The 16,688-nt window shown below is 30.4% G+C and overlaps 1 protein-coding gene across 7 annotated transcripts in view; it reads left to right on the top strand.

Moving 5' to 3' along the window:
- The window catches only part of LOC139489532 (CCR4-NOT transcription complex subunit 6-like), an 82,669-nt gene that overhangs the window by 48,630 nt on the left and 17,351 nt on the right, over positions 1-16,688 (top strand). For all 7 annotated transcript variants that reach the window (XR_011656196.1, XM_071276039.1, XM_071276037.1 and 4 more), the window contains 2 exons: positions 6,385-6,453; positions 10,189-10,346. Coding sequence is in view for 6 of the 7 variants with exons in the window: in XM_071276039.1 (XP_071132140.1) it covers positions 6,385-6,453; positions 10,189-10,346 (227 nt within the window). In the remaining variant the exon portion in view is untranslated. The remainder of the gene's footprint in view (positions 1-6,384; positions 6,454-10,188; positions 10,347-16,688) is intronic.

Below are 16,688 nucleotides of genomic sequence, written 5' to 3'. Positions count from 1 at the left end.
TCAAGGTCATTGAAACCAAATAAACTTGTGCCTTGTTTATGTGTATTGAAAAAACATATTTAAAAGGATAGGGTAGTTTGTTTTATGCCCCTGTTACTAGGTGTAGGGTACCTAAGGTTTACCCATGTTGGTCTATGTAGGTACAGACCAATATCTGTTCTCCAACGATAGTTTGCCTAAACCATATTTTATGAATTTTTATACACAATGCTTAGTTATCACTAAACACAAATCAAGTTCAAATTTTGATGGCATCAATTTAGCATTCTCAAGTTATGTCTCTTTTTTAATGGAGAAATTGCTGATTTTTCTGTTTTTGCACCTTTACTTAGCCTTTACCTAATCTTTTAAAACTTATGGAAAATGCTTTTTAAAACATGTGCCACCAAACACAGATCAAGTTTGAAAATGGGTGGCTGTTTTTTGTGTTATGCCCTTTATAAATGATAAATTTACAAAATTGTTGTTTTAATAAGAGCAATCAAACCTTGGGAGCAATTTTATAAATGCCAAAAAATAGAAACAAAGAAAGCATAACATCATTAGTTTTACATTGACTCCCACATTTACTAGGGGTCCTCTCTGCTTTCCATGTAACACCATTTGTTTTACATTGACTCCCACATTTACTAGGGGTCCTCTGCTTTCCAGGTAGACCATTAGTTTTGCATTGACTCCCACATTTACTAGGGGTCCTCTGCTTTCCAGGTAGACCATTAGTTTAACATTGACTCCCACATTTACTAGGGGTCCTCTGCTTTCCAGGTAGACCATTAGTTTTACATTGACTCCCACATTTACTAGGGGTCCTCTGCTTTCCATGTTTTACATTGACTCCCACATTTACTAGGGGTCCTCTGCTTTCCAGGTAGACCATTAGTTTTACATTGACTCCCACATTTACTAGGGGTCCTCTGCTTTCCATGTAACATCATTAGTTTTACATTGACTCCCACATTTACTAGGGGTCCTCTGCTTTCCATGTTTTACATTGACTCCCACATTTACTAGGGGTCCTCTGCTTTCCAAGTAAACATTTTTCTTTTATATTTGAATGTTTGGTCCTAAAATAACATGTAAAACTAATGTTGTCATGCTCTATGTTAAGTTGCTGGATAAAGGTTAATGTCATTGTCATGAAATGGAATTTTTCATGTTGCATTTAATTATCCCAATTTTCGTTCTTATTTGCCAAGTGCCATTGAATTGTAACACTAGTAACTTTCTGCTTTTTGTATAGCAAGGTGTCAGTTTAATTTTTTTTTGGTAAAAGTCTTCCAAAGTAACCTTGCATTAATAGGTTCCATGATAGATTAATGTCAACAAACTTATAATACATTTAAAAGGTCCTCCTCAATTGCCAAGGTTGCAGACCTCACAACACCTATATTAACTCCATACAGAAAATGACAATTCAGGTTTAAACTGTGAAGGTAGAAGTAAAATATAGGCTGTGTCAAAGAACATAAATAATGTGTGTCCAGACATGATAAAATGTTTTATGTCTCTTGCTTTGCATAATTGATAATTTCTCAAAGGATGAAATTTCTATCATGCATTGAAACCTTATGAATTATAGATTTTTGAAAAGATCTTCAGAAATGGATTTATTGAATTTTATAAGATATGAACAAAAAAACATGCAGGTTCCAACCTGTAGGATAAAAGTTTGAAAATGCTGTGCATTATATCAGTTGGAAAATGGTTGAATGATGTATTTTGTAAAACAGTATTCTTCATAGAATTAAGGAAGTTTTTATCCTTATAAATCAATTCAAAGGCAACCTCAGTATTTAAAATGAATCGTTTAAAAAGGACATACTTAAGAGCCACTTATGGTTATAAAATGCTTTAAGATTTCCTTATTGTGAAAGGAAGTACGATGGTAAGAAAGCTATAATGGAAGGAAGTATTATGTGGGCTGTGTTATGATGTAGGAGTATTATCTAGCTGCAGGAAACTGCAACTCTGCGCTGATGTGGTCATTACTTACTGGTCCACACTCAACAACAAAATAAATATCTAAAGAACCAGGGCCGGATCCAGACATTTTTGAAAGGGGGTTCCAACCATGTCTCTATTCAAAAGCGTTGATCATCCAAATAACCCCTGGACACCCTCCTCCCTGGATCTGCCACTCAGAGGTCCTTTAAGTTAGTTCCTCAACTTGTAGTATATCCACAAAGGGCAAACAATTATAAATATAATGATATTTTGTCTTCATCATCATGATATACAAATATAGTGTACCATCGCCTGAGTATTTGACTGTAAACCTGTGATGTTGTAAGGAATGGTCCATAATGAAACTTAGTAGTCCTGTAATTTGAAAATGGCCACCTTTTGGCCCATTCTTAGTGACATTAAATTGATCATTGAATGGGAATTAGGCAAACTTTATAAAGATAGATCACCCATATTTTTTGTGGGGATGTTGTCAAAGAAAAGTGTGCTTTTATACAATTAAATATCTTTTAAATGATATCATTGAACTTGTGTACCAAGGTGTGTTCATGATAACAATGAACAATTTCAACTATTTCTTTTATATATGGTTGTTGGCCATCAGACAGGAAATAGTCAAATGTCCCAAGGGAGAAACGTTGGTCAACTGAGTCCAAATAAACATTAGAATGTTAAATAAAACTATTCTGTTTTTATAAGGCCAAAATGAATTTAATGATGAAGAAATAAGTGCTTTCTTTGTGAACAGTTATCATTGAACCATTGAATAACAAGGAGGGATTGTTTGGTGATATGAATGTGGATAGAATGTAGATTTATTGATATAAGATGTCAGACAAAGGTTGAAGGATAATGTTTATATAGGTATACCTAGGTAATACAGATGATTTAAATTTGAAGATAGCAATAGGCCAAAGATGTAATATTATAGATCAATTTGAGATTAAGTTTAGATGGGTGTCAGGGTTCTCATGTCTTTACCCAACAAAAAGTGTGTGTAATAGATAGGAAACCTTTGCAGACTGTGTCATATGGTACAATTTGGATAAGTACGTAATGTCATAGGTATCACTCAGTTTTGTCATTTCTCCATATAAAGTTGCCAAAAATCCTAAAGAGATATTTTAAAATACACTAGAGAAAATGATGCATTTATTTGTAACAGTCTGTCTGTAAACTTTTGGCAACTGGAGAACAAAATGGCTAAGTTGAAGAAATTTTTCTATGTTTGTCAAACTAAAAACACTCAGCTGAAGGTTAAGGAGCGAACAGCAGAAAGACTTATTAATTTTTCAGGAAAAATATCACAAATACTTTCCAAAACTCTGTTCTGAATATAATAATTAAAGGGTTCTGTAGGCAATTCCTCAACAGCAGTGCATGCAATGTATCTTGTGTAAAATGTACTCATCTGATCTGATATTTCTCAGGTCATTGTCTTCTGAACTAACAAAATATTGACTTTACGAGAAAGTCCTTGAGTCTCAACTGGTAAAATGCATAAATTGTTCCTCTCAAATGAACATTTTATGCTATACTATTTCTGATCTAACATGGGAAGTCAACTGATTGAAATTTTGTAAGTCAGTGATGACATAAAAGTAAGAACCAGTTATTCTGAAGATCTTGTGTCGAATTCACAAAAAAAACTTATGACTAAGATTGATCTGAAGTCATGAACAATTTAGTTTACTTACGATCAATCTTAGTCGTGATTTTTTTGGAGAGACCAACTCCTGTCTAACATTTTCAATACACCAATTTTCAAAGTTTTGGTCCATTAATAGGTCAACCAAGTGGGTCAAATGCAAGGGACCATGAAAATCTGTAGATACTTTAGAATCAAATTTCTGAAAGTTCCTTATGGCATAATAATAGAAAAAAAATTGAATCTGCATTATCAATTATTATATAACTCATTGCTACAAAAATCAAATATAACTTAACTGAAAAGTTTTTAATAATAAGAAGATATGAATTATTAGGCAAAGCTTTAATTGTTTTAATGGATTATTGATTTTTAACATTCTATTCATTTTAGAAAAATTGCATAATTTTATATATGTAATTACTTTTCTTTGTGACAGTTAAGTTGAAGTAAAAATTATTATGCAAAAATCCATAATGTATAAACAGTAGTAGTTTACCTTGAAGGATTATAACTGAGTTAAATACAAGTGTTTACAAACAAAATAGTGTTATATCTTCAGAGGCCGTATATAAGGCCTGGGTTCATATTTGGGGCAGTTGTATAGTTATGGGCTAAATCACTTATAGCCTTTATCATAACATTTTCGATTTTGTTTTAATGCTTGATGACTTTTTCATATGGTCTAAATACATAAGGATTGGAAAGGGGGACTGTTCATACTAAACCCCACAATATTTTATGCATATGCAAACAGGCAATTAGTTCAGTTCAAGTCCTCTGGATAGTTTGTTGACTATTGGGTGTTTTTGATATGCATTTAGTTTGTTTTCCATGAACTTTATTTGGAGTCTTGGCGCTTAGTCCTAAAAATCTGGTATTTTGATTAGTGTAATTCTGAGTGAGTACGAAAACAGTGCTCCAAAACTTATATGACCTCATTTATGCCTGATGATGGTGGTTTAGGTCTGGTTGGTTGTACAAATGTCACTGTCAAATATTGTTCCTGTTATTGTACTATGTTTCATTGAATTCTTAGGACATTGTTACTATTTTGTGTCAATACTAAACATGTTACGACCTTCAAGCTAATGTGGTTACTGAGAAACATTAACAATGCATTTTCATTAACTGGTTATGGATTACTACAGTTATGATATAAGCTTAGGTAAAATTTTGCTTGGATGTGTTATTGTTTAATCAAAGATGAAAGCTTAACCGTATTTTTCTGTTACTTTGAATTTGATGTCTGCCTGGAGGAACATTGTCTTGTACAGCTGCGTTGTAAAATGTTGAATGATTAGAATTAATAAACTTGATTGTATATATTGTTCCTATGATCTCCCTGAAGATGATAGTGAAAATAATTGTTAAATGCAAATTAAAACAAAATTATATATCTTATAAACCATCAAAGACATTTCAGGACATAAAACCTTACTTAATTTAAATCTTTTATCATACATCACATGCCATGTATAATATATATATGAAATAGGTCGATCTGATACTGAACAATAATGGTAATTAAATTCTAATGATTTGTTACAGAACAATACAGTATTAACTGCTGTGGTTAGTACACCTTAAGTATTCACATTAAGATGGGATGTATTGATTGGTTGACTACAGAATTAGGTCACTCAGCCTTGAGACATTTCAATTTTCATATGTTTTACCCAAAAATCAATGCTTTATTTTACTGGTATGATTTGATTTGGACAAAGCATCTATAAAAATACGGGAACTGTCTATGGAATTGATAGGCTAATACCAGCATGTCTTTCTGTGGTTGTAATCTGTGTTTATTTTTTTAATGGGTTTTCGCTTGTCATATGCAACTTTGTTGTCCCCAAAAGAGAAAGAAAAAAACGTCTTGTTGTTCCGGTTACAACAGGCTGTTACAATAAGTACAATACTTATATTTACTTTCAGTAAACTGTTTAGAAACATACAGTTAACTGAATCAACTTTGAAAAGAAATGATGTGTAATGTAAAAGTTCTAATCCCAATTGTCACTATCAAAGTTTTCTTGGTCAAAGTTTGGGATGGATTTTTTTACAGTTACAACTTCCAGAAAACTTTGAGGACTTGAATGGAATAGAATCACATTCTATTTTTCTTAAAATTTGGCAGAGTTTATCACATTTTGCAGTTTTTTCTTTGACCAAGTTTATAAAAAAAATGATTGTGACAACTGCAGTCTTGAATCAAGTTTGCCTCGTCAAAGAAAACTTAAATAGTGACATCCAGGCCGGTTTAATAGTGCTTTAAATTTTGCACAAATTAACAAAACCCAAAGCAAAGAAATGGCTCCTTTATTCTGTCATCTGTCATCTTCAAGTCACAGTGTAGCCAAAAGATTAAATTCTTAAATGGTTTTCCAAATTTTAGATTGTAAAAATCAGAAATATGAGGTTTAAGTGAGTCTTGTGTATTTCAACTCTCCCTCCTTTATCCAGTTGGCTGATCAAAAGCAAATACATCACTTGTAAAGAATCATTCATTTATTAAAAAATTATAATTTAATTCATTGTCACATGGTTTCCTAGTGCAAAGAGATCAAATGTCAGAATGACAATATCATTCACCTAGTTTTTAGAGGGTAAAAAAGACTTCTGATAACACTTTAAATATGCTTTCAAGTTTATACTTCAGAATCCATCTCTTTGTTGCTTCTTCTAATGATTTTAAGGTGCATAATGATATTTACCTTAATTGTAATAAAATAAAATTATAAACCAATTTATTTGGTGTTTTTCTATTTTAGTCAATAGCACAGCCCCACCAGAAAGGCAATGGATGTTCCTGTCACCTCCCGACAAGACCAAAGCAACAGGTAAGTGTACAGGTTATGTCCCCTTCTGAAAGCAGGGCTCGTTATTTTTTATAGGAGTTCTTTCCCGTCCCTGAAAGTGTTATTGGTTCAATGCACTAGAAAGCAATGGTAGGAAGTAGACAAGTGGATTCTGCGACTTCATTGAGAGTAGAGAAATAAGATTCAGAATTTAATTTGGAGATGATCTGTTGTTTTGTATTTTAAGGATGTGTTTTAGAAATATGATGATGAGGTATGATTGCTATTGAGACAACTCTTCACCAGAGTTCCAGTATTCCATGTGATAAGAAAATACACGCCATATTATTTCCATTTAGACATTAGGCGAGAATAGTTCCGTGTACTTTTACCATCTCTGTTACAGGGGTATAATCAAAGTTCATTTTAGTATTATGCATGTTTTAATCTGGCTAATTGTTGAGGGAAGAATTAGTTATATCATTTGTTATCCTGTTCAGCAACTATTTGAAAAGTTTTCCTTATTTACAGTAATAGCAAAATGAAGGATGCATGACTATCTTCGTTAGTCTCAAATTTACATTTTTGTACTTTAAAAGGAATTTACTATTAATACATAAATTACTGGCAGACTTAAATTTTAAGGCTAGATATTATCAGGTGTTGATAAAAAAATATATATATTTAGTCATTGTTGCTTAACTTAGTAAGTTCTGCCTCATGGTTTTAACTAATTTGATCAACAATTTTCTTAAAGTGGCTTTTATTTAATGACTCTTTACCATACAAGTACCGTATACCATGTCTGATGACGCCTTACTTTTTTTATTCAAGTTTACTTACAAAGTTAAATGTGCAGATACAAATATAGTTATGATTGCTTTTTAATTGCCAAAAAGTAGATACCTAGAAATAGAAAAAGTGGGTGTGTAAACTAGCGTGAAGTGGAGTGTCCTTAAAATATCCTGTGACAAAATAAAATATTAAGGTGTGCTTCAAGGTGTTGCCTCTTTGCATCCAGTTGTTTTAGCAAACATCACCAAACTCTCTTTGTCTATAAACATTGATTAAACCCTTGTTCCAAATGAGGGGTTACACAGGTTTGCCTCCGTCCAGTTGACACATTTTCTATTGCTTTACTTTCAAAGCTTCTTGATATTTGGTACTAATCTGGTCTATCATATTGGTCATTTTTACTGACATTCTCGGATCAGTGGCATATCTGAATCCTGTTTGCAGCAAACATGCAGAATACTCTTCACATTGATGCACACAAATATATAAGAAATTTTGGTCCTATTTTTGTCAGCAATATTAATTCAGGCTTTTTTTATACATGTGCATATATCTTGTCCACAGTTAAAACATTTTTGTTGTTTAGATAATTTTCTCATGTTTTTTCCTCAATGAAAGTCTGTCAAGTACTTTGAAGTAGTGGTAAACAAAGAGAATTAGTTTTATTACTTGTAAACAATTGTTTTTAGTGTAAAGCATGGTATATATGTAATTAGACTATAAAATACAGTGTTACTATACACTGGTGGAAATGTAGAGATATGTGTGAAGAAATTATATACATATGTGGTGTAAATGGGGGAGTAGTACATGTATGTAGGAGTGGTTATTAAATGCATATAACATCTTTTGTAACAATAATAGGGTGTTAATATCTTATCAATTTTCTTTTAATGTGGTTGTGTAGGGGTACCTTATGTGTCCTTGAAGACTTACTGCATGGTAATGAAGTGTTAAAGGTTATTAATGTGGTTAGCCATGTTAAGTGACATCCCCTTATAAAATTTACATGTTATTATTAATGCATTTTTATTCCTTCTTTTGTGTTCATGTTTAAATAGTAATATGAAACATGGTTAAATACAAAGACTAGCTAAGGACTGGTATTTTCTGTTAAGTCTATAGTGTTCAAGAACAAGAGCAAAGACTGTTTACTCAGTGAGAATTATGTTGCAGAGTAAATGTAGGTTGACCAATCGTTCTTTAAACTTTTGCCTTGTGAGCATTGTCTCCTTCTAGCAGAAAGCAGGGTATATTCTTATAATCATAAACAGTCTGCTTTCATAGGTTTATATAACATTTTGTGCAATGGACATTTAACAATTGTAAAATAATAATGTGGGATTGTTTATTTGTGTAGAAGCTTAATGGACCAGATTTAATATTTTTGACCTACTATAGATGTACCATAAACATTTTTTTAACCTAAATTAATCATATGACTGGAATGCAATCTAAAATGCCTTCACATGACCATAAATTAAAATTGGTTACATAACTGTAAATTGATACAATTGTATGAATTTAATATAATTATATGTCATTACGGTACTTGTTATTACATGAATAATTTCTTCATTTATCATTGAACGTAATATATCATAAAACAAGGCTTAAAAAACAAAAACATTACTATTACAAAATTACAAAATATTATGCGTTTTTCTCACGTTTCGACTATAAAGACATTAATTTAAAATGTTTGATTATATTTTAACTGTGAATTACATTGTCATGGACATTTTGAGGAAATAAAAAGGTCACAATAAAACATTGACTTGCTGTGTTTAACATTAGGCTTTGGAATATACAAGGTAAAAAACATACACATCCTCTTTCCCACAAAACTCTGTACTTTTATGACTGCTGGCTGCAAGTGTTTAATCACATATGTTAATAGTAAAAACTAGAAAAATTATAATCTAAAAAAAAATACAAAATTTAAAGAACTACAATGTCTTAAGAGGAATGTTTCCGCAGTCAGACATGGTCTATGATAGTACCCCACAGCATTATTGATTGCATGGATTACACTCTTTTTACATGAGCGAATATAATAAAATAGATAACCATAGGCTCACCATATAGGGGCTACTGGGAAGAAAAGAAATATATTACCAGGATAGAACTAATAAAGTCTATAATTCTTTTAAAGAAGGAAAAAGGATAGAAGCATGTGATAATTTTTTCCATGGAAATCCTTGTTACATGCTTTATCCAACATTATGTATAAATTGTTGTTTTGAGGAAAACAAGATAAGGACACATGTTAAGTGAAAATTAGAGCAAAAGACCTTGAATTTATTTGTTGTTGATCTTCAGGTGTTTTATGTCTTAGAAATTGACGTCCGAGAACATTTTTTTCTTTCCCACAACCACATCCTTGTAAAACATGATGTTAGAATATTGTCATGTAGGTAAATCCAAAACAAAAACATGGAACATACAAGATGATAATTTGTAATTGTCATTAACAAATGTATTGATATTTGATTTTTTTGTAACATTTATTAGAATTCAGCTTATTTAGGTCATTTGTACAAATTTTAACATTTTACTGTACTTTCCCTCTTAAGTAGCATGTTATTAATGAAATATCGGTCAATGTTTGTACTGACTTCTAGCCATAGTCAAAACACAGTATTGCACATGATGACCATCAGAAATGCATACTGAATTTGTTCTTGGTTATAATTAGTTAAAATATTCCCATTTAGAACTATCAACAATAAAATAATAAGTGGAATATAAATGTTACTGTGCATGCAAGACATATAAACATATGGGATAAAGTTCATCAGACAAAAAGTTTGTATTATGGTAAGGAGCAGAACAACAAAACGGGTGTAACATAACAGCCAAAAAAACCATACGGTCACCTTCAAAATAATAACTAAGCAAAATAGGAACTTTTTTTTAAAACAAGAAGTTAGGAAATCAGCTTTTAGTTATGTTATTTACTATAAGTTTTTATTTTTTCAGCTACATTCACTGTGATGTGCTATAATGTCTTGTGTGATAAATATTGTACCAGACAACTGTACGGGTATTGTCCATCATGGGCCCTCAACTGGGATTTCCGTAAGAAAGGCATCATGGATGAGATCAAACACTATGGGGCTGACATCATATGTCTACAGGTAAATAAAGACAAAAAAACATACACAACATACCTGAGATTTAAAATGCACCATGAGGGTTCAAACAATCTCAAAATAGTCGACTCTAAATTCAGAATTTTTGTTAGTGCATTTATTATTGTGATTTTTTTTAATAAGAGACAAAAATATGGAATTAATGGTTGCAGTTCATTAGTTGTAAACAAAAATAATGCAATGCAAGATTTTTAAGGAGTTGGAACATACATGTAGTTTGTAAAATCTTCAAATTTTATTATTTTTCATCTAAAGGATCAAACAATGATGGAATAGCTTACAACCACTATATATAGTTTGCAAGACATATTTAAATTTTCTATCATTTGTTTTTTGACGTATTTTTTAATTGCAAGACTTTAGCATTTGTTCATAAGATGAAGTTTGTGGCTACAAATTCTGCCACCAATTGAAAATATGAAAATTGAACTTGTTAGACAATGCAAATGGTTATTGAGGGTAAATGGAGAGTAATAGATAATATTCATATTTTTCCACCATCAGTTAAAACGAGAGAGAAAAACTGGTCCAAAGAAATTATTTTCTTGTAACTACTTATCAAATAACATAAATCCCTGATAAAAATTAGCTACATAATGACAAATGTAAAGTAGCATGAAATGAAATCACATTAACTGTGATTATAATACACAGGATTAACAAGGATTATACTGTGGATTCATTATTATTCGTTGGATACTAATTTTCGTGGATTTCGTGGGTACAAGTGTACCACGAAATTAAATGTTCAACGAATGACATATTTTATATAGGCTTGTAATCAGACATCTGCAAAACCACGAAATTAAATATCCACGAACATGCAGGTTTTCCTTAATCCACGAAAATTGGTACCCACGAAAATAAATGAATCCACAGTAAGGCTCTTCACATCTTGTGGTAATCCCTTTAGGACTGATGTTCTAAGTGGTATTAAAGATTAAATATGGATAAACAAAAGTGCAAAGTTGAAGGCGGTAAACATTAATACATTTACAAGTAAGACCGGTCAATAAGTTGATACAAGAAATATATTTTGCACTGTATATAGTGTATCTATAGTTGATATTATTCTAATGGGACATCATATTCATAGGCCTGCAGCTTGCACTTGATTATATGTACTACTTTTGGGGTAGAAAAGTCAATTTTTTTCATGGTCTTTAATTTTTATAGTTTGTGTAAATATTATTTATAGGGTTTTTATGCGTGGTTTTAGATTTTAGTATATTTTGAATAAGTGGGAAATTAATATTTTTTTACTCCAACAAAGTAATTATAAATCATATAGGACTGATGTTTGGTTTGTCCAAAACATTTAGAGAAGTAACAAGTTTCCAGCAAAAATGCTGTTAACTTTTCATGCATGAAGGAGGGGTTCAGTTTGATTTGTTGAGAAGAGGATAGATAAATTGACAATTGACTGAAGTTTTAATTACCCTTAAAACCTACATGGGTAGAGGCCAAGTAAAATGAAACTGCAAGTTATTTTAGAATAATTCTGCCAGTGAACACATTCTTGATTGTCTGGGGTGATGCTTGTATGACTACTCAGGTTTTGGGTAGAGGCCAAGTAAAATTGAAGAATAATTATGCCAGCGTACATATTTTTGATAGTAAAACTTAACCTCCATATAATACTCTGGTTAAATTTTTTGTTGAGGTTCAGATCAAAGGGTTAACAAATAAGTACCCGTAGATTGTAAGTAAGGCCCAAAAAATAAAAAAATAAAAATTCTTGTCGTGAGTAGGTAGATGTAAAAAAATGTTTTTAATATTTTACAAAGGCTAACAAGGAAATAATCTTGACTTAAACAGAGCTTAACTAAAAATATCTGAATTTTTAACAGTGCTTAACCAGAAATGTCTGTAAAATGTATTTGTAAGGCTTGAAAATTTAGGGTAGGCAAGGAGGCAGAAATCAAAACTTATTTTTTTGGCCTTTTAGGATTCCTGTCACCTTAAGTGATGTTTTATATCTGAATGAGACTTGAAAAGATGAGATATAAGTTACTACAAATCATAGTACAATGTACTAGACACGTGATTGATAATACCAAAAGGCTCGTACAAAAATAACTATATAGGTCTCTTTAACTCACATTTTACACATGAATGACTAAGCTTTGTCCAAATGAATTTTAACTTATGATATATTCTTTATGTTAGATAGTGGATGTAAATGAAAGTCAATACAAAAAAATATATCGTCTTTACCTAGATTTCATGAATAAAATAAAGATATTGGGTGTGTGTCAATTAGACAGCAACCCAATAACATAAATAGCCAAAGTAGGTTTTATGGCCAACTTGCAGTCTACAACCATAAACAGGTGTCTATATGCCAACCTCTAAAATCAACATTCTAATCAAATTGTGAAAACATTTAACAAAGATACGCCTACAAAATTGGTATTACCCAAAACAAAGTATTTCCACAATTAGACCTTCTATTATAAAGATCAATAAGAAAAATAACCCAATTATATATAGAATTTCAGATATCTTTCAAAAGATATGTTATTGTAACCTATAAGATTAAGTTTTTCATTTTCCTATTTAAATCTTTGATATTATATTTTTAAATTTGATAGCTGTTACAAGTAGTGATGGTCCCACTAAGATTTCACATTACATGGTAATGGGATTCAATAATGTTCCTGGAAATTATATACTATATAGATGTTTCCATAACAACTTCAGAATCTTAAGGAAAAAATGATATGATAAAAACAATACTACTAATCATTATTGATTTGTGCTCGTTATATCATCCTTGTAATTTTCTCTAATCAGATTTCTATAAAGTTTTCTTCAAGAAAGATAAATAAGGTAGAATTGATTTTTTATTATAAAAAAGAAAAAAATATATATAAAAAAATGGGGAAACCCAGGTGCATTTGCATTACAATTGTAAATAAATCCTTATTAGATTGATAAGAAGATTTAAAACCTGTGGTTTTATACATGACTTCATGGAAGCACAGAGCTTCTACTTTTAGTTAGCACATGTTGAAACATTGTTTTCAAGCATGGCTATGTTCGAATTGACATATTAACAGAAGTGATCAAAATAATCTGGCTTTATTTTATAAGTGATTTTACTTATCCATGATTCAGACTTGTTTGATTGTAAAAAATAACTTTGATTTTGATGACCGTACAATGTTAAATTGTTCTAATTATATTTTTTTTAAAGAAATAATGGATTTTATGTGTTTTCATTTTTCTTGTCAACTTTCATCTTAAAATAAACGTGAATAGTGTTAAAATTAATGTTTATAAGAGCTTGATATTAAAAATCTGCACTTTTTGCACCAGTTTTATTTTGAAGGCTTATAAAGACTCTTTATATACATGTATTTCATATTTAACATCTTTAAGGAATGATTTACTGGAAAAGTTTTCTTGGCCCCTCAAGATTTGTACTGGCCAGGGTTGAAGAACTTCTGGTAAAGACTGTTTTTGAAAGTCTTTCATCATTCAGTTAAATATGCAAGATGAAATTTTCTGTCAACTTTATCAGGCTTATAAATACTTTACGTAATATTATTCTGCAATAAATAATAAACATATTATAATGAAATTGTACATTATTAGGTCTCCTTATATTTGAATATTTGCAGCCATTATATAACAAGTTTTAGGGGGTTTTAATTTTTCTCGGTTACTCAGTTGACCTTCAAAAGTTATTGAAATGTAAACTCTAGTTTTTTGTTTGAGTGTATGTATGTATGTATGTATTCACTTTAAAGTATTTTGGTGAAGCCTGTAAATGATCTGACTTCCTGGATAAATAGTTATTAATATAAGTAGGACTTAAAACATCCTGATCTTGTTTATTATCAAGTCAATTGGAGTTGGATAATAATTATCTATATCAGGAAGAAATAGAGAGAACAAAGAAACAAAGGAAAAAAACAACCTGTTACAGATATTTATGATCAACAGTTGTTCATGCAAATCTTTTAACGAAATTTCTTTGTTTGGATAGTTGACATGAATTTATACAACAGGTTTTCATTGTTTAATGAAAATTTGTATTTTTCATTTCCATTGTTTAATTAAAAAAAAATGTATTTTTCTTATAAAGAAGAAAGAGATAAATTGATTTAGATGTATTCTTTATGTTATCTGCTCTTTAGTCAGGTTGTTGTCTCTTTGACATGTTCCTAATTTACATTCTCAATTTTATTTAAAAGATGGGGGAACAACATGTTTCCTTTGTTTAATGAAAATTTGTATTTTTCATATAAAAGAACAATGAGATAAATTGATTTAGTAGTCTTCTAAAAAAAGACGGGGGAAGCAAAATGAAACTCGTAACTTAGATATGCTTAAAAAGACATATTAAAGATATGTAAAATGAAATTAAGATACAAGTAAAATGCTATTTTTGTAGACCAACCTCAAAAAAGTGTCACATTGATTGAGTAAAAGACAGCATGATTATTTTGTCATTTAGAAAATTAGAAAGTCAGGAAATGAAAGACAGATTATACAAAAAAAAGAAGATATTTGCATGCCGAAAATCATGTCTAATTTATAATAAATTAAACTTGAAAGATACAGGAAACCACAAAAAAATGAGCAGAATATTTATTTAACTTTGAAGATAATTACATAATATTAAATAAGATTACGTTTATTTTGGTAACTATAAATCTTATGCTAAAAATAGGTAATTTTTCAGTGTCAGAGCAACCCAACAACAAAGGTTGACTAAAAAAAATAGACAGATAGGCTTACTAGATATACACTATTTGGTCTTAGACAATATAAATATTTAAAAAAAAAACTGGAGATACCAAGTTGTCAATCTAATACCACCATTGCAACATAACAAAAACGAAAAGACAAACATCAGACCACAAAACACTACACTATAGATTATTAAAAAGTACAACTTCATCAAAACTTTGGGTGAGCTAAGGTTCTATGGAAAGTTGAAGTTTTTTTCAGTGTGGCATCTGTTGTATTGCTAGTGACTGAAGGTGGTAACTGGTAAATCACATTTAGTCGTAATTAAGGAAAGTAGGACTAAAATGGAAAAGACAAGCAAAAACTATGTCTGTAGTGTACCTTTGTTAGCTGTCATATATTTATTAAAGAATTCAGAGAATGTAAAACTGATACATATTCTATTTAGTGACTGATAGTCCAGACTTTTGACCTAGTGCAGCAAAAATTTCAGCTATGACAAATCATGTTTATTCTAAAAACAATCCATATTTGAAGTTTGTTATCACTTTTAACTTAGACAGGTCTTTAAGAAACATATTGTAACCTGGTTTGGTTATGGGGTTCGTTGACCTAGTGGTCACTAACTTTATAAGAAATTGAATGGTATAAAATACTCTATATGTAGGCTTTAATGATACAATCACTTCTTTGTTAATAATGGCTAAAATGATATGACAAATTATTCAGTTCAAGAAATTTAACCAACAAATATTGATTTACCAGACAAAATGACATTAGAATAGGAAAAATCATGTTGATTTACATTATAAATTTAATAGACCATTAATTAATGGTTTAAAGACAAAGGAATATTGATGAGAAAGCTTTTGCCAGATGACATCTTCGTTAACCCACTTTATTTTAAATTTATATCTTTTTATATTTAATGATTAATTAAACATAACTGTCACAAAGGATATCAAATAAGAAGTTTTGTTCAAATGTCTGCAAAAAAACCTTGAATAATGATAACATATATAGATAAGTACAGACACAATGGATTACTATGTTAATAGAAGTATTATTTAAAAGTTCGCTTTTATGACAATGGTGACCTCTAGTAGATTATTCCTTAGTAATGAATATATTATAACATGTTCTCTAAAAAAGTGGTGACCTCTGGTAATTTACCGTAAAAGGCAAAGTAATACTAACTTCTCAGTGATTATGTGTACCATTTATGGTTAATTGTCCTCAGATATGGTGTGCTGTTTTTGAAGTTTGGGTCTATTTTAGTATTAGTTGTTACTCAAACAGTCAAAAGATCAGAATTACTTATAAAAATGACGAGCATACTGTTTTAATATTTAATATTATGAATAAATTGAAATATTATGAATGAAGTGAGAAATATCCACAAAATTGAGATTTATAGGCTTCAGAATGACTGAGATTTGGATTTGCTAATTATCAACCCAGTTTATATATAATAACAAGTCTGAGGTCAGTTTATAATATTTGTTGTTATATTTAGAGTATATCAAGCAATAACTATTCTCACAAGATGTTCAACCTATTTCTATTACGATTAGAGTTGTCTTTTATGGTTAATGTATCTGGTTACAACTAAAAGTGACTACATAA

This window comes from Mytilus edulis, chromosome 9 (assembly GCF_963676685.1).
Source record: "Mytilus edulis chromosome 9, xbMytEdul2.2, whole genome shotgun sequence".
In the NCBI taxonomy this organism is placed as follows: domain Eukaryota; kingdom Metazoa; phylum Mollusca; class Bivalvia; order Mytilida; family Mytilidae; genus Mytilus; species Mytilus edulis.
The sequence above is the reverse complement of the archived record's forward strand: the minus strand, read 5'-3'. Positions and strand labels throughout refer to the sequence as shown.